At 38.9% G+C, this 24900-nt stretch overlaps 1 protein-coding gene across 1 annotated transcript; it reads left to right on the top strand.

The window, feature by feature from the left end:
* The first annotated feature begins 4292 nt into the window (after positions 1-4292).
* On the top strand, positions 4293-17302 carry TRHR (thyrotropin releasing hormone receptor). Its single transcript, XM_007065302.2, has 2 exons — positions 4293-5401; positions 16780-17302. Exons 1-2 carry the CDS (start codon positions 4610-4612, stop codon positions 17203-17205), a joined length of 1218 nt encoding a protein of 405 aa, XP_007065364.1. The 5' UTR covers positions 4293-4609; the 3' UTR covers positions 17206-17302.
* The last annotated feature ends 7598 nt before the right edge of the window (positions 17303-24900 follow it).

The raw sequence follows: 24900 nt of genomic DNA, 5'->3' as shown, positions 1-24900 counted from the left end.
TCAATCAATTTGTCAGTAGACAAGAAAAAATATGGAATTGATTTGTTGAAATGAAGGAAACATTACACAAAACAAAATCATGAAGATGCAGCTGTATGCACCTCAAAACTACAGTCCAATTGCATCAGGTATTATTGACTTTGAGAGGAATTATCAAAATAAGGAACAGAAGCAGATAGCCAACAACTTAAAAAGCTCTGACTCTGAGTATATGATCTATTTACCTTAAACTTGCATTTGTGGCTGCCCCATCTGAGTTGTCACAGAATAAATGATACCACAAAGTAAGGTAGTGGGGCAGGAACCTACAGGAGCATCGTTCCTGCTTTATTGAGCACTTTTGACCTCACGCACACTGTATGTGTGGGGTTCCTTCACATGGAGGATACCATTTTATGCAGAAAAACAATGGGTCGAGGGGTCATGCCAGAGAGGCAGGGTTCTGGTAGGGAACCAACAGCGGGTGAGGTATCTGCACTGAAAAAATCAGGGCTACAAATTTTAGTCCACACCGGATACATGTGCTTTGTATGCATCACTACTGAGGCCAAGATTCTTAACATGGCTCATTATCTCCAAATTAAAGCCTTCAACAAACTTCTTCAGATGGAAAACCTCTACCCAACAGAAAGACTTCTGTCTTCCAAGGACAAAGGACCCGACTGATGTCTGTAAGACAAGACCTGATCCTTCTAATGTAAAAACAATAAAACCAAACAAAAAACTTTCAGGCCTTCTTTATACATCATAACAAAATTAAGAAAATGTTCACATTAAATTGTCCCTGGTACATGAAATGTTTGCAGAAATATTTTCACACAGCAGGTTTTCCAAGTTTGTTCTTCTACATCTACTGCTCTTCCAAGCCACGTCTTTGTATTAGTGCATACTGGGAAAATCTGGTCAACGGTCCCATAATGCCATAGCAAAGGACAGAGTTCAAAAGGGACTTGTGTTCCTAAGTCACTCGGGCGCTTTTGGCCATCTATCCAGGTTGCCCAGATGGTATGTACACAGAGTGACGCCAGCGGTACTTTAATCCATGTCTGCTCAGATGTCCTGCTGCAAAGAATGCTGGTAGCAAGTAGCAGCAGCCAGTGACACGAATGGAGTTAATGAATCCTGTCTGCACTGAACCATTTACAGGAGACAAATGTGTGCCAGCCTAGGCCTCTGGCAGAAGCGAAACGCTATTAGCTCTCCACAATTAGTAAGCGTTTGAACCATGTTGTGTGTGGACCCCACACACGCGTATAGCCAACGATGCCAATAGCTAGTTACAAACATCAAAAGCTGATGTGTGGGCAATGCCTCACTGACACGCCTTCAATTTATGTCCTCGGAAACAGCTGTGCTGTGCTGCACTATTGCCTTGAAGGAGATTGTGCAGGTGTAACTGACTGGAATGCTGCAAGCAGCTCCTTTTAAGGTGCATATATAGGAAAGGAATCCAGCTCTCTCGCGCTCTCTCTCTTAGGACTTTTATCACTAAAAGCAAACAGATATGACTGGAGCATAGTCAGAGACCAGCTCTTAGGAGTAAGAACTTGCTATTTTTCAGAGGAGAACAATAATTTAAAGGTCAGCTGGAGAAGTGATCAGAATGATAGAAATGACATTGACTAGACTTTATAGTTGGTGGAGGAAATTATTATTTATAGTGACTCATTATTCAATTCCTGGGTGTGCTTGAAATAACGAGAAGGTATGTTGATGGGCATATAGTGCCCTGGTGAACTTGGACACATTTTAATTGAAACAAGTGAAAAGAAAAAAAAAAAACATTGCCCCTTAGCATTGCTGGCTAAGCAGCAACCAGCACAGGGAGTTTCAATTTTTAGGAAACATAATGCCCTCATAAAGGTTGATGGAGCAGAAATGTATTAATAAGAGTCAACACACATCAGCAGTCTGATTTTTCTGCCTGTTATAGATTTGATAGATTGTCTCTCTGTCTTCATATTCATTTGTTCATGTAATCTAAATGTGTGTATGTGCTTGTATATATGTGTATACTATAAAATGGACCAGTAGACAAACATGTATTAGGACCTCCACGGTGCCAGTTGGGTCATCTGATTTCAGGATTCCTCCTGGTACTGCTGTTGGGTTTGACTGCATTCATGCTCAATTGATTAAAGATGGGGTCCACACTATTAAAATAGTTTCTGACCTACTGCTCTAGATATCTGTCCCACCCCTGTCACGATCCAGTCCATCTACTCCTTCTGTCCTGTCCCCACCCAGAGATCCCCCATCACCTCTTAAACCTGCCTCCCTGCACAATATTACTGGCAATGTGGAGATTACCAAACTCCTAACCACACTTCTCTTTCAGCCCCTGCTCATATTATCCTTTCTCCCTTCTATGTCTGAATATATGGCCTCAATGGGAAGCAGAACTTACCTGAGAAATGACTTTTGGAGGCAGGAGTGGGTAGGCTGCAGTAGTCAGCTGCCAGTGAAAAGTGGCCCTGGTGACACACTGAGCTCCTCAATTCCCACTGAAGTCAATGGAAGTTAAGGCTGTTCAGCACCTCACAGGATTAAGGCCTCAATCTGGTTATGTTAGATCTGTCCTGGGTTTGAGGATAAAATGTTGGGGGGTGAGGGGAGAAGGGCTTAATCCTCCTCCCCACACCTCCAAGCATCTGATTAGCAGGGACCATGTGCTTCTTTCAGCTTTATAAAAAATAATTGGGTCTGCAAAACTGGACTGGAAATTGTATGGAACAGTATTTCTTATGATATTTCCAGGGTGACCCAGTTGATAAAAGACTGGTCTGGCAGACAGGGCACCTGAATTCAACTCCTGGTTCTGCTACTGACCATCTGCGAGACTATGGGCAATCAATGCACCGCTCTGTGCCTCAGTTTCCCCATTTGTTGCATGGGGATAATGGTACTTACCCTATTTTGTAAAGTGCTTTCAGTTCTACAGATAAAAAAGATACATACGTATTATCACTATAGGTAACAGATTGAAAAATAATGGACTAAGTTAACCACACCTTCAAACCTCAAAAATGTTTAATTCAAATTTTCAACTAAGGTTTAAGTGTCTCTTATTTTGTCACCATTTTTGCCAGGCCTACTTTAAAATCCCATTTTTAAAAAATTATTGTTCTGTGTGCCTGTGTTAATAACTACCTTTAAAAACCAAAATCTGTTTTGAAACCCAAGTGATCTGTTGTCATTCACGCAACTTGTTATTTTTTGGAATCCTTGCAATTTCAGACAAAACCTGCACATTTCCATAAATGGAGAAAGAGAAAATGGATTTCAAAACAGCTTCAGACTTCTAATGTGCTACTAAAAACAGAAGTAAAATAATGAGTTGAAAACATCTGATATCAAGGTGGCAGTGTCCCTTTAAGTGAGTACTGGTGAAGGATTTCCTACCCACTCTCTGTAAAACGTGGAGACTCCTAGCATGTTACAAAGCAAGGAGCACTGCACACATTTTCCAGGTGCAGATTGTTTAAGGAATGCTATTACTAGAAGCACTGTTTTAGATTTTTCATTAGTGAATCCGAGAGAGATGGTTTGTGCTGATTGCCTTGTTTGTGCATGGTTTTATTCTTCCTAAAGGATTGTGTTACCAGAGAAGATTCTTCAAGGGAAAGAAGACTATGAGTCAGTATAGTGTGTCTCTGTGTGTGTGTGTGTGTGTGTTTTGTCCTGTGGGACAATTTGTGATGACAGCTTATTGCTGTGATATGATCTAGATGAAAACTGGGAGTGTTTAGGGGGTGGAGGGACTGTATAGCCCTAGTGACTAAACCACTGTGAAGCAAAATGTTTGTGGAGTATCGTATAAGATAGGGCTTTCTGCAGGTTTCAAAAGTTGGGACAGTTTTCATTGCATCCATTCTGATGGGACAAGTACTCTGAGAACCCTGCAGAGCACAAGGTAAGTGTTACCCTCCTCAGGGGCACATAGGAAATCAGAATGTTATAATGTGTGTTTTGTTGCAAATTGTTTGTATAGCGCTGAGGAATACACAAAATGACAACTGCCACCAGATAGCAGAACGGCAAAACAGTGTAAAGGCATAGGAATTCTGATGGACATGACTGAACTTCCTCCCTTTGCCTCCTCATACTTGTTTTCACCTGTCCTTACACTGTGATTGCTCCTTGAAAAGCACTGATGCTGAAATCTGGTAGTATTGGATTGGTACAGTCCCATGCATTGTGATAGCTAGCTGGCAATCTCTGTCAGTGCAGGGAAAGGACTCTCTGTCTTCCCCCTCTCTTTCCCTGTCTCCCCTCCCCTCACTCTGCTCTGCAGAGAGAGAAAGCTCTGATCTCTAGTTGCATTCATTCTCATGAGTGTCTCAGACGGACTACAAAGAACCAGCTTTTATCCTGTGCTAATGAAACAGAATCCGAGAGGGATCTACCTGTCTGGTAATTGAACTTGTGAAGAAAAAAGCCCAGGAGTCTTGAAGTGAAGGTGCTTGTGTGGGGACTGTAACCTTATGGAGACTGTGCGATAGGGCTCTTCATCATCCACTCTCTACTGTGTTTAACGTTTTTACAGGGGGAAAAAGAGGAAATGTGCTGACAGCAATTGCCCAGCAGAAGCAGCTTCAAGCTGGTGAAGATGGAGAACAGCACAGGGGATGAACAGAACCAAACAGGGCTGCTGCCAAGCCAAGAGGTGATCAGTATTGACTACCAAGTAGTTACCATTCTCTTGGTTCTCCTCATCTGTGGACTGGGCATAGTGGGCAATATCATGGTGGTGTTGGTGGTCCTCAGGACCAAACACATGAGGACTCCCACTAACTGCTACCTGGTGAGTCTGGCTGTGGCTGATCTCACGGTGCTGGTGGCTGCAGGACTTCCCAACATCACTGAGAGCCTGTATGGATCCTGGGTCTATGGCTACGTGGGATGTCTCTGCATTACGTATCTCCAATACCTAGGCATCAATGCTTCTTCTTGTTCCATCACCGCCTTCACTGTTGAGAGATATATTGCCATCTGCCACCCAATCAAAGCCCAATTCCTATGTACTTTCTCAAGAGCCAAAAAGATCATTATTTTTGTCTGGGCTTTCACCTCCATATATTGTACCCTCTGGTTTTTCCTGCTAGATCTCAACACAGTAGTCTACAAAGATACCATCATCATTTCTTGCGGCTACAAGGTGTCCAGGAGCTACTACTCCCCTATATATATGATGGACTTTGGTATATTTTATGTTGTGCCAATGATATTGGCCACTGTCCTCTATGGACTGATTGCCAGAATATTGTTCCTGAATCCCATCCCTTCAGATCCAAAAGAAAACCCTAAGACACGGAGAAACAACTCAACTCACCAAAACAAGACTATGAATTCCAAGATGACTAACAGGGGTTTCAATAGCACTATTGCTTCTAGAAGGCAGGTAGGAAATGTATTTAAATATGATATTCACACACATGTACTCTCTTTAGATTTTAAAACAAATGAAAAAGTAGAGAGATTGGGTTACAATACATGAAAAAATGTTAAAAATGTGCTTTCTCTCTTTTATTTAGATTAAGGCATATAAAAAACCCCTAAAATCTACCAGTTCAGGGCATGTGATTAGAGCATTTAATTAAGTAAACTGAATTTATTCCAGTCTCTACAAATGACTGCCTACTCCTACAGAAGGCATGTATTGAAAGACAGTCAAATCTCTTATCATGACATGTCAAGAAATCAACTAGATACTGTCAAAAGGAAACATTAAGAAAAATCTATTTTTCACCATATTACAGCCTGCTAAGAAGTCAGACAAATACACTGATTCCAGAGTTATTTTTGTGATCTGCAGATAGGATACTAAACTGGAAGGCACGAGTCCTGTTTTAATCCCTGCTCTGTTAATGAATCACTATGTGACGTGAGAAGTTACTACCTTTTGTGTCTCAGTTTCCCCTTCTGTGACATAGAGATAAACATATTCTTGCTTTTGTAAAGATCCGTAGGTGGAAAATGCTGTACAAATGCTAATGACTATTATTATTTCCGTCTCTCAGATAATTAACAATAGGTAAATATTTTGAATGTATTTGAGGCTTTAAATTTGAATAATAGATTTGATCATATTCATTATAAATTGGTATATATGCTAAAATAGCACAAAGGTGTGTGTCTATTCCAACCATCGTCATAATCATACACAATACTCAGCTGTCATGTACCATTTAGCACTTTTAGGTCCCAATCCTGAAAGTGCAGGGCACTCCCATTGATCTTTCAGGATCAGGCCCACATCATGCTTTATATTTTCATATTAATGTGGGTACCCAATTCCTCCACACTGACCTGCTTTGATAAAAATTGTTTTCAGAAGCCTCATGCTTTTGAGTCTCAGTACAGACTAAAAGAGATGTTTCAGCAACCAACAGGTAGCATAATTTCTGTAGGTATTATACCTGAAGTGGTCATCTTTTTTGAAATGCCCAATGCATCTGCATCCTTGTGGTGAGGGATAAGGCAACTAAACATGAGAATTTTGAGTCAGATTTTCATAGTTCTTTGTGTAGACTGTTGATATTTAGTGAGGCTAGTTGTTTTTCCTGCTGTGGGACTGACATTCACCCCACAAGTTAATTGAGCTGGTTAGCAGAGAACCAAACGTGTACAGATCTAGAGATCCCAGGTTAAGGCAAATACAAACTGTTCCTTCTATTTTGTTTTCTACATTTTCTACCTTCGGTTTTGTGGTTTGTAATTGTTCACACATATCTGTTTGTGCTTGGTTATTTGGGTGAGAAATAGTGGAGCGTGTCTCATCTATTAGTTAATATTTTTCTCTTCTTGACTAATTTTCAAGTTATCATCACAAAGGATACATTCATGTGCTCGTAAATGTGTGCTTTGTATTGCTTAGCATCCTTTCAAAAAATTGAATAGTCTTTTTATTAAGTGTTGCAGACAATGGCTCTTGCCATATTCTAAAATTAAAATGACAATTTACAGCATATACAACATATATTTTCTGTTTTGTGAAGAGAGAAAGGACTTTTCATGGAGACCATCAACTTCTTGGATTATTTTTCAGTAAATCTAATGTTTGCAAGCAGTGCTGTATGTAGAGAGGAGACATGATAGGGTGGCATTATTATTATGATTTGTAATATTATTTATATTATGGTAGCATCCAAAATGTGCTTAGTGCTGCAAAATCATATGGGAAAACAGTCCCTATCCCAAAGAGTTTACAGTCTAAATAAAGTCCAAGACACACCAAGGGAAAACTCCCACTGACATCAATGGGTATTACACCTACATAACTGAGGGCAGAATTGAGCTCTAAGGTCCAGATTCTGTCCTTGTTTATATCAGTATATCCTCATTCTCTTAATTGGTGTTGCACTGATGCAACAGAATAGAAATTGATCCCCAGGGTGCAAGCAGCAGGAAAAATGACTAAAAGTATGTAAAGTTAGGCAGCCTGCTCTCTGCTTTGGCCCTGAGTATGAGAGTTTGCCCAAGATAGAAACTGGCTGATAGAAAATGCAAATGGAACAATTTACAACGCAGCCTGAATTGCATGCTCTTAGTTTGCATACTGGTCCAGATGGTCCTGGATGTTCTTTCATGTCTGGAACCAGTGGTAAAAGGCAACACTAATGGAGAGGACAAAGCAGGAATGGAGAATATTTGGCGTGGGTCAGTTTTGTTTTTTTTTTACCCTTTTTATGATGTAAAAAGGCCTGAAATGTTTTTATATTAGAAAATCTACCATATTTTTTCAGGAACACTATGAATGACTGGAGAACCAGAAATATCAAGCAAGTGAAACTGAATTATATGAGATGGGAAGCTATTGTTTTTTCTCTCTCAGATGGCTTAAAACTCATTGAATTGTGTTAATTTTAGTTAACACCTGTTTAACTAAAATGCCTCACAGACAGGAGGGAGAAAATCTATTTGTTAAAGATTTAACACTCCAATATGTATAATTAAAAGTGTGGAGAAAGCCTCCAAGTCACATCTCTGCATCCTCCAAGGAGTTCTCCAGCAAAACTAGAGAAGACCAGATTTGATATTCCTGATAATTCTAAGGTAGAGAGAAGCCGAAAAAGCCTCCTATTTTTGAAAATTTTTCAGGCCTTCTTGATACAGTCCAAAGGAGGGAGAAAGGCACAAAACCCGCTTTTTTCCTCTTTGGGCCATCTTTTAAGTATCTCCATTTGAAGAGCATTTTCATTTTACTATTAGGTAAAGCCCATCTCTGGTAGACATTCATTTTTTGCTCCTCTTGTGTAGTTGCTTAAGATAAATTTTCAGTGCAATTATGAATACAGTTTAATAGAACTATTACATATCTTCCTATATTAATATGGTTTGCCAAATTCTTCTCTTAGGACACATCCAAAGAGGATTAAGATACCACAAACTAAGGCCACTTACTCCTGAATGAGAATATTCATATGGGGATTTAACATATTTCAACTAATCCACATTAACTTCACATTTTCAGTAGGACTGTTAATTAATCGCAGTTAACTCAAGCAATTAACTCAAAACAAATTAACTCGATTTCAAAAATAAATTGTGATTAATCACAGTTTTAATCACACTGTTAAACAAAAATACCATTTATTTAAATATTTTTGGATGTTTTCTACATTTTCAAAAATATCGATTTCAATTACAACACAGAATATAAAGTGTACAGGGCTCACTTTATATTATTTTTTATTACAAAGATTTGCACTATAAAAATATAAACAAAAGAGTTTTTTCAATTCATCTCATACAAATGCAATCTCTTAACCATAAAAGTGCAAGTTACAAACATAGAATTATTTTTTTATATAACTGCACTCAAAAACAAAACAGTGTAAAACTTTAGAGCCTACAAGTCCACTCAGTCCTACTTCTCATTCAGCCATACACTAAGAGAAACAAGTCTGTTTACATTCATGGGAGATAATCCTGCCCACTTCTTATTTACAATGTCACCTGAAAGTGAGAACAGGCATTCGCATGGCACTGTTGTAGCTGGTGTTGCAAGGCATTTATGTGCCAGATACGGTAAACATTCATATGCCCCTTCAGGCTTTGACCACCATTCCAGAGAACATGCTTCCATACTGATGCCATTCATTAAAAAAAATGTGTTAATTAAATTTGTGACTGAACTCCTTGGGGGAGATTTGTATGTCTCCTGCTTTGTGGTTTTACCCGCATTCTGCCATATATTTCGTGTGATGTCTGTCTCGGATGACAACCCAGCACCTATTGTTCGTTTTAAGAACACTTTCACAGCAGATTTGACAAAATGCAAAGGTACCAATGTGAGATTTCTAAAGATAGCTACAGAACTTGACCCAAGGTTTAAGAATCTGAAGTACCTTCCAAAATCCGAGAGGGATAAGGTGTGGAATATGCTGTCAGAAGCCTTAAAAAAGCAACACTCCGGTGCAGAAACTACAAAACCTGAAACACCAAGAAGAAAAATCAACTTTCTGTTGGTGTCAGATGACGAAAATGAATGTGCATCAGTCGGCACTGCTTTGGATCATTATCGATCAGAACCCATCATCAGCATGGGAGCATGTCCTCTGGAATGGTGGTTAAAGCATGAAGTGGCATACGTAGGTATGCCACTCGATACAGGGAAGAGACCTGCAGTGGAAGACGGTGCAAATTTGACATTTTCCCTTTTCAGAGCAGAATCACAGTTTGGCCTCAATCCTGCAAGGTTCTGAGCACTCTAACTCTGATCCAACAAAGAATTTAAGCATGTGCTCAACTTTAAGCATAGGTTTAGCCCCAATGATTTTTATAGACTTTGTAAGATTCATCTGGTATCTAATGAAGGGGGTGATGTTGATATCAGATGGGGTTTCAGAAATACTTAGCAAAAGAAAATGATGTAGGTAATCAGCTGAACCAATGCGTTCCACATTTAGGTAAGCAATAAGGTGTGAGAAGGTTTGGGCACAGCTAGTGCCTGGAGAAAGGTTCCAGTGATAATGGAAACTGACTTTAATGACAATTGTTTATATAGTGTTCTGCAGTTCTACTGTTAAATAGACTCATTTTGGAGAAATTGCACAAGTCACCAAGAGTGAAGTCATATCACTTTGGAAGTAAGATGGCCATGCAGACTGTAAGTGCACTCAAGCACAATCTGAGCAGGAGAAAATGGAACAGAATGATCCTGTTGCACACTACTGTTTCAGGAAACCAATCAGTTCTCATTACCATAGTAAATGGCACCGTGGGTCAGAAAACAGAAGTGTCCAAATCACTCCAGTTGATCCAGTTAAAGCTGTAAAGTTGACATGGAGTAAGATCAAGAAGATTAAAAGACTGAGTGTCTTGGCAAGTCTTCCTTTTGAAGCCAGATAGCCCAGAAGGTCAAAGATGGATCTTTGAAGAGTTTTGATATATGGAGTGAAATCCTTTTGTTGATTGAAGTTAATGGGAGTTTAGCTACTAACTTCAGTGGGACCAGGATTTCACCCCCGTGTCTCTTCAAAGTACTATGCAATCCAATGTGATGTCACAGGTTGTGGATAAATATGCAGCTTTTCAAGCTTCCAGCACAAACTGAGAATGAGGCTTCAGTATCACAAACACCACCAACAGAAAAACAAGAAACAAATTAGAAGAAAGACACCCGGATCTTCTAGATAAAGAGGGGAATACTGAGTAAAAGAAGAGAGATTATATTACCTCAGTATTTGGTACTGATACAACCACTGCTGGAATAGTGTGTCCAGTCTGGTGTCCACAGTTCAAGAAGGATGTTGATAAATTGGAGAAATTTCAGAGAAGAGCCATGACAATGATTAAACGTAGAGTCAAGGTGCTCAATCTATTTAGCTTACTAAAGAGATTATTAAGGGACACTTGATCGGAGTCTAAAAATAGAGGGAATGGAAATTTGATAATAATGGGTTCTTCAATCCAACAAACAAAGGTAAAATCAAATGGCATATTCAGACTAGAAATAAGGTACACATTTTTAACAGTGAGGGTAATTAACCACTGGAACAATTTACCAACAACTGTGGTATAGTCTCCATCACTGTATATTTTTAAATCAATACTGGATTTTTTTTTTCTAAAAGACATGCTCTAGTTTAACCATAGCTATTGGACCTAAAATTGGAATTAATTCAGGAAATTGTGGCCAACTGTCATAATTAGGCCTATAAATTTACCATAATTGTGAGTTCAACTATAAAAAGTGAGTATAAGTTCATGTCACAATAACCCATGCCACAATAACCCACAAACATTGATATTATAAATTATTGTGACATCTTATGAATAAATATTGATAGAAAAATGTACAAAAGGGAGACAGACTGAATAATCTAAACAAAAAGGCCAACTGATAAAATTCAAGGACTACGTTAAGTCCATGCCTGGTAAACAAGAACAGTGTGAGACTGAAAATCAGTGAACCAAAACTGGTATTTTGGATATTAGGCCTAAATGAACATAAGTGATCTCCCTCCTGCCATCCATCTCCACCCTCTGACAAACAGAGGCTAGGGACACCATTCCTCACCCATCCTGGCTAATAGCCATTAATGGACTTAACCTCCATGAATTTATCTAGTTCTCTGTTAAACCCTGTTATAGTTCTAGCCTTCACAACCTCCTCAGGCAAGGAGTTCCACAGGTTGACTATGCGCTGTGTGAAAAAGAACTTCCTTTTATTTGTTTTAAACCTGATGCCCATTAATTTCATTTGATGGCCCCTAGTTTTTATATTATGGGAACAAGTAAATAACTTTTTCTTATTCACTTTCTCCACACCACTCATGATTTTATATACCTCTATCATATCCCCCCTTAGTCGCCTCTTTTCCAAGCTGAAAAGTCCTAGCTTCTTTAATCTCTCCTCATATGGGACCCGTTCCAAACCCCTAATCATTTTAGTTGACCTTCTCTGAACCTTTTCTAATGCCAATATATCTTTTTTGAGATGAGGAGACCACATCTGTACGCAGTATTCAAGATGTGGGCATACCATGGATTTATATAAGGGCAATAAAATATTCTCTGTCTTATTCTCTCTCTCTCTTTTTTAATGATTCCTAACATCCTGTTTGCTTTTTTGACTGCCGCTGTGCACTGCATGGATGTCTTCAGAGAACTATCCACGATGACCCCAAGATCTCTTTCCTGATCAGTTGTAGCTAAATTAGCCCCCATCATATTGTATGTATAGTTGGGGTTATTTTTTCCAATGTGCATTACTTTAAATTTATCCACATTAAATTTCGTTTTTCATTTTGTTGCCCAATCACTTAGTTTTGTGAGATCTTTTTGAAGTTCTTCACAGTCTGCTTTGGTCTTAACTATCTTGAGCAGTTTAGTATCATCTGCAAACTTTGCCACCTCACTGTTTACCCCTTTCTCCAGATCATTTATGAATAAGTTGAATAGGATTGGTCCTAGGCCTGACCCTTGGGGAACACCACTAGTTACCCCTCTCCAGTCTGAAAATCTATCATTTATTCCTACCCTTTGTTCCCTGTCTTTTAACCAGTTCTCAATCCATGAAAGGATCTTCCCTCTTATCCCATGACAACTTAATTTACATAAGAGCCTTTGGTGAGGGACCTTGTCGAAGGCTTTCTGGAAATCTAAATACACTATGTCCACTGAATCCCCCTTGTCCATATGTTTGTTGACCCCTTCAAAGAACTCTAATAGATTAGTAAGACAGAAACCATGTTGACTTTTGCCCAACAATTTATGTTCTTCTATGTGTCTGTCAATTTTATTCTTTACTATTGTCTCAACTAATTTGCCTAGTTCTGACGTTAGACTTACCGGACTGTAATTGCCGGGGTCACCGCTACAGCTCTTTTTAAATATTGGCGTTACATTAGCTCTCTTCCAGTCATTGGGTACAGAAGCTGATTTAAAGGACAGGTTACAAACCATAGTTAATAGTTCCGCAATTTCACATTTACGTTCTTTCAAAACACTTGGGTCATCTGGTCCCAGTGTCTTGTTACTCTTAAATTTATCAATTCATTCCAAAACCTCCTCTAACGACACTTCAATCTGTGACAATTCCTCAGATTTGTCACCTACAAAGGACGACTCAGGTTTGGGAATCTCCCTAACATCCTCAGCCGTGAAGACTGAAGCAAAGAATTCATTTAGTTTCTTTGCAATGACTTTATCATTTTTAAGTGCTCCTGTTGTGTCTCGATCGTCCAGGGGCCCCACTGGTTGTTTAGCAGACTTCTGCTTCTGATGTACTTAAAAAACATTTTGTCATTACCTTTTGAGTTTTTAGCTATCTGTTCTTCAAACTCCTTTTTGGCTTTTCTTATTACATTTTTACACTTAATTAGGCAGTGTTTATGCTCCTTTCTATTTACCTCACTAGGATTTGACTTCCACTTTTTAAAAGATGCCTTTTTTTCTCTCACTGCTTCTTTTACATGGTTGTTAAGCCGTGGTGGCTCTTTTTTAGTTCTTCTACTGTTTTTTTAATTTGGGGTATACATTTAAGTTGGGCTTCTATTATGGTATCTTTGAAAAGTGTCCTTGCAGCTTGCAGGGATTTCACTCTAGTCACTGTACCTTTTAATTTCTGTTTAACTAAGCTCCTCATTTTTGCATAGCTCCCCTTTCTGAAATTAAATGCCACAGTGTTGGGCTGCTGAGGTGTTCTTCCCATCACAGGAATGTTAAATGTTGTTATATTATGGTCACTATTTCCAAGCAGTCCTGTTATAGTTACCTCCTGGACCAGATCCTGCACTCCACTCAGGACTAAATCGAGAATTGCCTCTCCCCTTGTGGGTTCCTGTACCAGCTGCTCCAAGTAGTAGTTATTTAAAGTATCAAGAAATTTTGTCATCCTGAGGTGACATGTACCCAGTCAATATGGGGATAATTGAAATCCCACACTATTATTGAGTTCTTTATTTTGGTAGCCTCTCTAATCTCCCTTAGCATTTCATAGTCACTATCACTATCCTGGTCAGGTGGTCGATAATAGATCCCTACTGTTCTATTCTTATTAGAGCATGGAATTACTATCCATAGAGATTCTATGGAACATGTGGATTCATTTAAGATTTTTACTTCATTTGATTCTACATTTTCTTTCACATATAGTGCCACTCCCCCTGCCCCCCGACCTGTTCTGTCCTTCCAATATATTTTGTACCCCAGAATGCTTGTGTCCCATTGATTGTCTTCACTCCACCAGGTTTCTGTGATGCCTATTATATCAATATCCTCCTTTAACATGAGGCACTCTAGGTTCACCCATCTTATTATTTAGATTTCTAGCATTTGTGTACAAGCACTTTTAAGGAAACTTTGCCTCCCTCCCCTCCGATGTGTCTGTTTCCTTCCCTTCCTTATTTCTTCTCTTTCCTATCTCTCTTCTTTTTACTTCTGTCTAACAAGAATCTGTTTTAGCCAACCAAGATTTTTTTGTAACACTGCTGTAAGACTGTGACCAGAGAGGGGCAAATAAAGCAGTGCCCTAAACTGTAAAAGTTAAGTTTCAGAGTAGCAGCCGTGTTAGTCTGTATTTGCAAAAAGAAAAGGAGTTCTTGTAGCACCTTAGAGACTAACAAATGTATTTGAGTGTAAGCTTTCATGAGCTACAGCTCACTGCGTCCGATGCAGTGAGCTGTAGCTCACGAAAGCTTATGCTCAAATAAATTGGTTAGTCTCTAAGGTGCCACAAGTCCTCCTTTTCTTTTTGTAAAAGTTAAATTATAAGACTCTCAACTGGATACATTACCACCAACACCCATAAGTAAAAAAACAACACTTATAAGTATATATAAATATGTACATCTGGAATATATGGGCTTCTAGCCAGATAGGAGAAAACATATACCTCAGGCAATGAGACTGCATATTTTCTACATAATGAAAAATCTGATCACAAGAGGCAAGAAAAGTATACATCCTATTGCTTTAAACAAAGACACAAAAAACAGCACAACTAAAAATACAATATTAGTGTCAATAGGAGAGTTACAGAAGTAACTTTCAGTCCTCCTGCAGAGTCAATAAAAATTCATATCCCACACGCCTACATCGTCACCCTAGGAGCAATGAAATTATATACTGTGAATATCTTGTATAATCGTAGGAGTTTTAGCACCATTGTCCTATTGCCACAGCTACCCTGAGAAAGCGTGTAAAGTGCAACAGCATCAATGAGCAGGGAAAGGGAAAATCCATTAATTTGTCAGCAAGATGCAACTGCATTTTTTCAACAAGAGATGGCAACATACAAAGAAGCACTTTAAAAGAAGACATTCCTAGTTCACCAGAAAGAGTCCCCACTCTACCCATTTCCCACATACACAGTGGCCATAATTCTATATTGATTTACACATTGTTTTGTTTTTACTGCCCCCATTTTTCACTTTTATTTTTTATTGGCTTTACTTCTATTTTTTGGGATTCCCTCAAGGGAGAGTTTTTCATTGCCATTCTTTTTAAGCAAACTTACTTAAGTAATAAAATCTTACATGACAGACACACCCTATTATCTGTGGGTGAACACTTTCCAGAAAATGATCACTCCACATCTGACCTCTCAGTCCTCATCCTCAAAGGCAATCTGCGCAACACCTTCAATAGGTGAGCCTGGGAATTTAAATTCATAACTTTGCTAGATACTACAAATCATGGACTCAATAAAGGCACTGGCTCATTACAATCTGTAACCTACTAACCATCTTTTGTCCTACAACCGTGAGGTGTTAACTGCCCACTTCACCTTAAAAGGTCTTTTGCAACATGTGTTAACAATCTGTTCCACCTTGTATTTACCTGTGACAGCCTGGATATGTCTGCACTTCAATAAAACACCCACTGTTGGCCCACATCAGCTAACTCGGGTTCGTGGGGCTTGGGTTGTAGAGCTATAAAATTGCCGTGTAGACATTTGGGCTCATGCTGAGCCATCCAGGGTCCCAAAGCATGGGTGTTTTATTGCAGTGTAGACATACCCTCTGAGTACATTTTCCAGACCTGACGAAGAGCTCTATGTAAGCTCAGAAGCTTCTCTCTTTCACCAACAGAAGTTGGTCCTATAAAAGATATTACCTCACCCACCTTGTCTGTTTAAGTGAAATAAGTGAGTTTTTCTAAGATTATTACGTTCTAAGGGTAACCCGCAATTTTAAGGCAATCATTAAGAGTTTCAGAATATTATGTATCAATCATTTGGTCAGAACTTATGTCTGAATTAATTGTTTTTATTAGAAACAAATCTAAATCAGACTTCTTTGTATTAAATGTGGTGGTCTGCTATTACGTGACAGTAGTCATTAAAGTAGGTAGGTTGGTTTCAGTTACAATATGTCAGAAACAATCAGTGCTAGAAGTAGGTGCTCCATAGCATTGAAGGGAGGATGGGAGTGCCTTTCTTTCCAAGGGAATAGACACTTGTTTCTAACTATGGTCGTTGCAAAGACTCAGACCTAAAATAATATGTTTAATGGGGATTAATTGGATATTAATTGAATAATATGAATGTTAGCCATAAGGACTCATCCATCTCTTATGAAAGTTCAGGAGAGTTTGGATCCATAAATTTGGGTCAGCCCATTATAGTGGTAAGGAGATAGGGACAAGTTGCAAAATTCTAACCAAAAGCCAGACATTGGTCTGAACATCACCAATTCAGGGTTTTTTACATATAGAGTTTTAGGTTGGGTCCATCATGAACATATAATACAAATTTTATATGCACATCCCTACAAAGCACTGAGTACTGATTTTCTACTTTTTCACTGTATATCTTTGTGTTTTCCATAGGTTACCAAGATGCTGGCTGTGGTTGTGATCCTGTTTGCATTTTTATGGATGCCCTATAGGACACTGGTTGTTGTAAACTCCTTTCTCTCCAACCCTTTCCAAGAAAATTGGTTCCTATTATTTTGTAGAATCTGCATTTATCTAAACAGTGCCATCAACCCCGTGATTTACAATCTCATGTCCCAGAAATTCAGAGCATCCTTCAAGAAACTCTGCAATTGCCAGCAGAAGCAGTCAGAGAAACCTGCCAGTTACAGTGTGGCCCTAAACTACAGTGCCATCAAGGAGTCTGATCACTTCAGCACTGAACTAGAAGACATTACTGTCACCAATACCTATCTGTCCCCAACAAAAGTGTCCTTTGATGATACCTGTTTATCCTCTGAGGTAACATTTAGCAGAAATTCATACATTGTGTATATTTAGTTTATAAGGAACCAGATTACAAAAAGCCTCATCTGGTGTAAATCAGCACAACTCCATTTACTTCAATGGAGCCACACTAATTTATACCAGCTGAGGATCAGGGCCCAAGAAATTTCTTGTGAAGATATACAAGGAGAGTTAAAAAACACATTTGTACCTGCAGAGAGCAGAAAAATAGAATACTTTACCCTACTCCATTAGCAGATGGTATTCTTTACCTTTAAGAACTATTCTGAATGTTCTTTTTGCAGATTTAAAACTAAAATTCACATTAAAAGTGTGAAATATGCAAATAGTTTGCAGTCCAAAATTTCAGCTATTGCTCAATTTTGTGAATTTACCATTAATGACTTCCTCAACTACTTTTCTCATTTTTGAGGCATTTTTCCTGATTTTTTTCAATTTGATACATTTCACAAATTTGTTCTCAGATATCATGAAACTTCCTAATTTTGTTAAACAAAAAGGTAGTTTTTGTTTATTTGATAAAAATTACCCTTGCTAAGAGTTGCGATTTTTTTGTTGCTTTTTTCCACCAAAACAATATCAAAGTTGTCACAACACATTTTATATGGCAAATTCTTTTGGACAGTTCTGCAGCAATTGCCAATTATCTACAAAGTATCTGCTAGTGAACAGATGCTGCCTTTATACCTTTGACAGCTGTCTAGTCCTTAAAAAATATTGGAAATCAAACTTTTGCACAAATAAAAGAGGAGAAGCATTAGTTTTTCCCAGAAGCATACAGTGCTATGCTTTTAAAGCACTGGATTTACCAGAATGACAGTCAACACTGCATTGGTTGAGTGGGAATCAAATCACCTTCTCCCTACCAAACGAATTGGAGTAAAATTCTTCCCCTACACAGTCGGCCAAAAAGCCCAGTCATGCAAGGTACTGAGCTCCCTCAGTACTCATTGATGGAATGCAGCTATGGGAGTTCAAGGCACTCAACACCTCACAGGAGGTGCACACCATCTTGCAGGATCAAGCCATAAGTCAGCGTCATCTGTTGGTGGAAGGCTGCGCATTTCACTCCTTCTGTGGTCAGAAAATGGGGCAATGGTGCAGCCCATCCATGGCTGTTATTCCAACCATTGGAATAGGGCTGCAAGCCTTATGTACTTCATATGAGTGCACTGGAGATATCATGATCGTTTTATTGTGACCCCAGTGCTTCTGACTATGTCCTGCCCCAAAATTCCCATCCATGGAGACTTATGCACAGCTGGCATGGGTCCAGCTCCTCTGCATGAAAGAGGTGTGGCATTCTCTTGTGGGCCCACTCTGCAACCACTTACACACCGTCCCAACACATATCCGTAACTAAGTACCACAATTTAGGGGTAAACTATGCTTTCCTCATCTACCACACCTACACACACATAGCTGGCACAACCCAGGAGGTGCTAATTTCCCAAACACCCACATAAAATAGAGCTCTGTGAATAATTGATTTGGTTCACTGAAAATTCTGAAAAATAAAAAAGTATCCTTTTGGCACAACCCAAAACCAACGTTTTTCAAAATTCTCAGTGAATCAAAGTTAAAGAACAATTGTTTTGAGTCAAATGAAATGTTGACCCAAATTAAACATTTCATTTTGATCTCAAGTTGTTTTTTACTTTAAAAAAAATAAAATGGAAGGAAATTTCTAAATTAAAAGTAATCTTGAATAAAAAAATTTCAGAACATTTCATTTCAAAAATGTCAAAAATGAAACATTTTGATTTCTCTGGATTTTTGTTTTGTTTGTTTGCCTTTTTTCAACATGAACAATTTGGGGATAACCAGCAAGAATTGGTGAAATATTTTGGTGTCACTTAAGCTACATTGTTTGCTGACAAGAAGTTTTGGCCAAAAAAATTTACCTGGCTCTAATGGTGCATAATGTTACTGGCTTTGTGATGGCTTTTCATGCAGTATGACTGAAATAGTGTCATGGTCCCATTTACTCCTCTGATCTCACAACAGATGATCCACAGAGTAACTATTTTTTCCATGTCCTTTTACAGGTGATGTGAGAATGAAGAAAGATGTTTCTCTTTCCATACTGCTTCTTCTCTCTTAATTTCAGGCCTAAGGCTTATGCCATTCTGGATCACTCTGGTCTTCATTAATATTTTGATGCAATATTTACGACAGCCTGTGTTAAACCGAGAGTTGTTTCTGCTTACAGAACCCAGGAGCTGCTGTACATCTCTACACACCAGTTTTCTTGCTTTAAGCAAAAGCAGGCTCATGGGGCCGGAGAAAACATGCTATGGGCATGATTCATCCAAATACCTAAGTGTGTGTATAAGTTTAGCATGAGAGTTGACTTCAGTGGGATGACAGATTTGCTTAGTGTTACATGTATGCTGAATTGTGGCCTAAGTTCTCATGCTCTCCTTTAAAAGGTCAGGCACACTTTAGCACTGATTTTGCAGTCTTTACTCAGGCAAAATTCCCATTTGACATCATGAATCATCGATTCAGAGGTCAGTGGAGGTTTTTGCCTAAGCAGAGACTTCAGGATCAGGCTCTGTTTACGCTGATCTATCAAATATAGCAAGAAGTTTGCAAATGTATTTTCTCTGCCAGTGAAATCAAACTAAACCTGAAGTCCATCTGACAAAAGTAGGCTGATCTGACTGACACTTCGCAATGTTTCCATGCTCAAAACTGCAAGGCAATGAATGCCTCCTGAAAGGTGCTGAATTGAGAGCACTCATCACTTTTCCTAGAGTGCTCAGTCAGAATCTCACAGGCTATTTGACTAACACTGAAAAAAAATGTAACTATTTTTTTAAAGAAACAATCCTGAGTCAAAGGTTAGAGAACAGCCAGAGCCATTGCTGGTTACAGTTATTGTGTGGCATGGACTCCCTAATTTCAGACTAGAGTGAATCTAATTGTAAGATCATGACACACTTTAATGAATAGATTTCTGATGGTAAAGAGCATGAAATCCATTTTCTTACTTTTCATAGCATGAAATAGGAAGAACAATCAATAAATTCACAGCTGGGAATAAACGAGAAAACAAAATCTGTATAAAGATTTTCAAAGTCTTATATTTTAATCAGCTGGTATACAGACACACTACTTGCCATACAAGTGTCTACTCATACTCAATCCTATGTATACCTGCTCTGTACTCAAAAGTACTGGAGCAGACTTACATGTTCTGCTAGTTAATTTTAACTTGGCTCAACAGCAAGTCTCTCTCAGACCGCTACAAGTGGATTGAAGCTTCCATATTGATAATGCCTAGCACTGGCTGAGAAAAAGGAGAAAAAATAAAAAAAATTCAAACTTTTTCCTATTTTCTCTCAACATTTAAAGTTTGAAATTTCAAAATATTTCAAGATTTCCCCAAAAATTTAATTTAAAAAAATCCTCAATATCGTAGGTTCTTCTTAAAACTCTCCCTTAAGTGCAGTCATTTTTTTTTAATGGAGCATGATGAGTCTTTTCAGTCTGACTTACCTTATTAGTGGGCTTGGAAGAATTAGATTTTTTAATCGGTAAATGTTGGTGTCACAGGGTCACTCACCACACTGGCGCCTCCTGCTGGGCATTTTGGGAAGTAGCTCAGTCCTAGCAGGTGTGGCCTCAGTTGGTGGTGGCTCTCTCATCCTCACCTCTGCCTGCAGAGCCATTACGGCTCCTTCCTCTCGGCATCTGCTTCATGGCACAGCCCTCCAGCCGTGTCACCATCCCATTTCTCCCCCTTCCGGGGGACTCCTTGCAGCAGCTTGGCAGTCCAAGGCCTTGCTGCTCCTTCAGCAGCTAGAGGGGGGTGGGCCCAGCCCCACCTACTACTCTGGGCCCCAGCCCAGGGACCCTGCAAAACAGCAGCTTCCTGCTGCCTCTTCCTTCCAGCTCACTGTCTCTATTTCCTGGGCCACTTCCCCACAGCCTCAGTTCCTTCTGCTCTGGCCTCTGGCTCCGGTTCCTTTGCCCTCTTCCCAGGGCCTTGAGCCTGTAAGTCCTGGCAGCCTGCCAGGAGCCCTCTAGGAAGCCAGTCTTCTCCCTAGGGCTCCCTGCAGCAGACTCCCTCAATCTGGTCTGCAGCTTCCTTTTATATGGGCCAACCAGGCCCTGATTGGCTGATCCAGCCGCTGCCCTACTTGTCTGCAGCTGCCGCCCTAATTTGGCTGTTTCCCCTGCAGCCCCTCCTTTCACTGCCTGCCGCTCAGCCTCCCTAGGCTGGTTTTAATCCTCTCATGGCCAGTGCAGGGCAGGTGCCCTGTCACAGTAGGTAAACATCGATTTCACCACACACATACAAACCAATGGAAAAATATTTCCATCACTAATCATCAAAATTTACAGATAGGCAAAAGCAGAAAAATTCTGCTTGAGAACTTATTAGAGTTTGATTTCAGGATATTTACTTTGTAAATTATGATGTGTGATATTGACAATTTGTGTTTTAACCATTATAAAGCTTTACGTTTTTAAATCCCAGCATCCACAGCCATTAAATAAATTATTGGCTGACCTCGCCATTGTGTGACACACACTCCAATTTGCCATGTGTGTGAAAATTTCAATGGATAAAAACAGGAAAAAATGCACAAACCCCATAATTTTGCACAACTGTGAAAATTTAAATTGATAAAAAATAAAAAAAATCCTTTAAAATGAACATTTATATTGTCCATCAAAACTGTACAAAAATAAAAAATTAATTCTGCCCATCTTACTAATCAACACAGGCCACCCTGCATATTTAACATTCTATCTATTGAAATGCCCCCATCACTTTGGTATCTCTGCACATAGGGAATCAAGTGAAAGGGAGTGTTCAGCATCATTAGGGTACTTTGGAAATAACATGGAAAAAAATTGAAAATAGGCCACACAAAAATCAAACAAGAAAGCTCAGCAGAAGCTCAATGGTCAGAACAGGAGAAAAGTTTTTCTTTGTAGAGTACTAGGTGATTATATCTCATGACAAAAACCTTTTTAAGATTTAATACTGTATAGTGAAGATGTTCAATATGAACAATTTTTTTCCCTCCAGGTTTGAAAATACAATTTCAGCTCTCTACTATTTCATTTTTCAACATAAGTGATGGCCTTAAACTATGGGTATCTGATTACAAGAGAAATTAAAAGGAATAGCCACCTAAGTTTCACAAATGACATAATAAAATAAGATTTTCTGGGCAATCTTACATAGGCATTTATGTTTATTCAGCAGAGATGAAAAATATAAACGCAATTTTATAGTGCTATGCCATCAAAAAAATTCCAACTAGGCAAAACCAAGTGTATGGTAAAATCAAAACTGCAGAACTGGATTCATAGGTTATTCCTGAACCATAATAATATGAATGTATGTGTTGGAGGTATGGGGGATAGGAAAAGATAAAGTAGTGGATAACATCCTTTTGTTATATGTAATGTCAGGCTCTTTTTCAAACATCCCTCTATCCAGGTCCAATAAATAAAATAAAAGAGAAATTGAGTGGACATGATAGGACCGGTGAATCTGCTGAAACAGAAACTAGTCTGCTTAATTGTCAAGATTATTATTACTATATTAGACTGAAAGCCCATTGTGCTAAGCACTGTACAAATGCACAGGAAGATCATAAAATTTGAAACAAAGTGAGTGTGATAATCAGTAGGACAGAAGATTGGAGGGAGGAGGAACATAATAATAATAATAAGTTCATCATTAGCTATTCTCACAAGTTGTCATCTGAAAGTTTTTTGAAAACAAAATCAGCTATCCCCAAGTGCCCCACAACCTAGCTACCATCAGCTAACAAATAACAAATGAAGGCCCTTAATCTGCAAAATAATTATGCAGATGCTTAACCCTATGTACTGTGACCCATTGAGTTTAAGTGCATCAGGTTAAGCATGTACAGGTTTGTGCAATTGTAGCCTAAATATTTTTCCAGATTCCTGAGAATATGCTGAACTACCTTTGTGTTATTTCTATGAAGCCAATCCTGTGTGAATGTAACACATAACCCTTATCACTTGGCTTCAAGTGTGAAAATAAGAACATAAGAATGCCCATGCTGGTTCAGACCAATGGTCCATCTAGGCCAGTATCTTGTCTTCCAAGTGCTAGCCTCTCTTTCTAAAAGTACAATTTTAGATTGCTTGTGGTAATTATAAATATTTCAGGGCAGATCTCCCCCCCTCATCCCCCAATCCCTGAAGTCAATAAGAATGCTCACAATAGTAGCCTCTCCACATAGTAGAAAATATGTGCAGGATCAGCCCTAAATGCTTGCTGTCCTTGCTAGAAACATGTATTAATGTACTGAACTATTTAAAAAAATTAAATTAATATGATTTTAATTTAATAATAAACGTGAAGTCCCTCTAGTTGACATTTAAGGGGTTATATAAAGCTCCAACAATTCATGTTGACTTCAAGCCTTATTAGTCTTATTGTACTTCTAACAAAATCTTAAATAGACTTTTTTATACAATGCCATCTCTATTAGATGGGAAATGATATTACAGTGCATAGTGAAACAAGCATTGACAGTATAGATCAGTGGAATTATAGACTAGTCAGCCTAACTTCGATATCTGGAAAGACACTGAAACAAATTACTAAACAATCAGTTTGTAAGCACCATAGGATAATAGGGTTATAAGGAATAGCCAGCATGGATTTGTCAAGCGCAAATCATGCCAAACCAACCTAATTTCCTTCTTTGACTATATATCTTCATTTTAGTAAGGCTTTTGACAAAGTCCCACATGACATTCTCATAAGCAAATGTGGTCTAGCTGGAATTATTATAAGGTAGATGTACAACTGGTTGAAAGATCATACTCAAAGAGAAGTTATCAATAGTTCGCTGTCAAACTGAGAGTGCATTTCTAGTGGAATCCTGCAGGGGCCAATCCTGGGTCTGGTACCATTCAATATTTTAATTTATGACCTGGATAATGGAGTGGAGAGGAAGCTTATCAATTTTGTGGATGACTCAAGCTAAGAGGGGTTGCAAGCACTTTAGAGGGCAGGATTAAAATTCAAAATGACTTTGACATATTAAAGAACTGGACTGAAATCAACAAGAATTAGGAAGTTAAATCAAAGGCACAACTGAAAAATACATATAACCCCCAAATCCTTTTCAGCAGTACTATCACCTAACTGCTTAAGATCTGAGGGTTATAGTGGATCACAAATTGAATATGAGCCAACAATGTGCTGCAGTTGCTAAAAAGGCTAATATTATTCTGGGGTGTATTAACAGGACTGTCATATGCAACACTTGGGTGGTAATTATCCTACTCCACTCGGCACTAGTGAGGCCTCAGTGGGGGGAGGGATAGCTCAGTGGTTTGAGCATTGGCCTGCTAAACCCAGGGTTGTGAGTTCAATCCTTGAGGGGGCCATTTAGGGATCTGGGGCAAAAATTGGGGATTGGCTCTGCTTTGAGCAGGGGGTTGGACTAGATGATCTCCTGAGGTCCCTTCCAACCCTGATAGTCTATTCTATATTGTGTCCAATTCTGGGCACTACTCTTTAGGAAAGATCTGGATAAATTGGAAAGAGTCCAGATGACAGCAACAAAAATGACAAACGTTTAGAAAACCTGACCTATGAGTAAAGGTTAAAAAAAGAACTAGGCATGTTTAGAATTGGGAAAAGAAGATTGAGTAGGGACCTGCTAACTGTCTTCAGATATGTTAAGGGCTGTTATAATTGTTGTACATGTCCAC

Source organism: Chelonia mydas, chromosome 2, assembly GCF_015237465.2.
Source record: "Chelonia mydas isolate rCheMyd1 chromosome 2, rCheMyd1.pri.v2, whole genome shotgun sequence".
Lineage (NCBI taxonomy): Eukaryota > Metazoa > Chordata > Testudines > Cheloniidae > Chelonia > Chelonia mydas.
The sequence above is the reverse complement of the archived record's forward strand: the minus strand, read 5'-3'. Positions and strand labels throughout refer to the sequence as shown.

What these genes read in the sequence shown, in the direction of transcription:
- TRHR (XM_007065302.2), top strand. Translation starts at nt 4,610, where the DNA reads ATGGAGAACAGCACAGGGGATGAACAGAACCAAACAGGGCTGCTGCCA. An exon ending in CTATTGCTTCTAGAAGGCAG is followed by an intron (nt 5,402 to 16,779) that starts GTAGGAAATGTA and finishes TGTTTTCCATAG; the next exon opens with GTTACCAAGATGCTGGCTGT.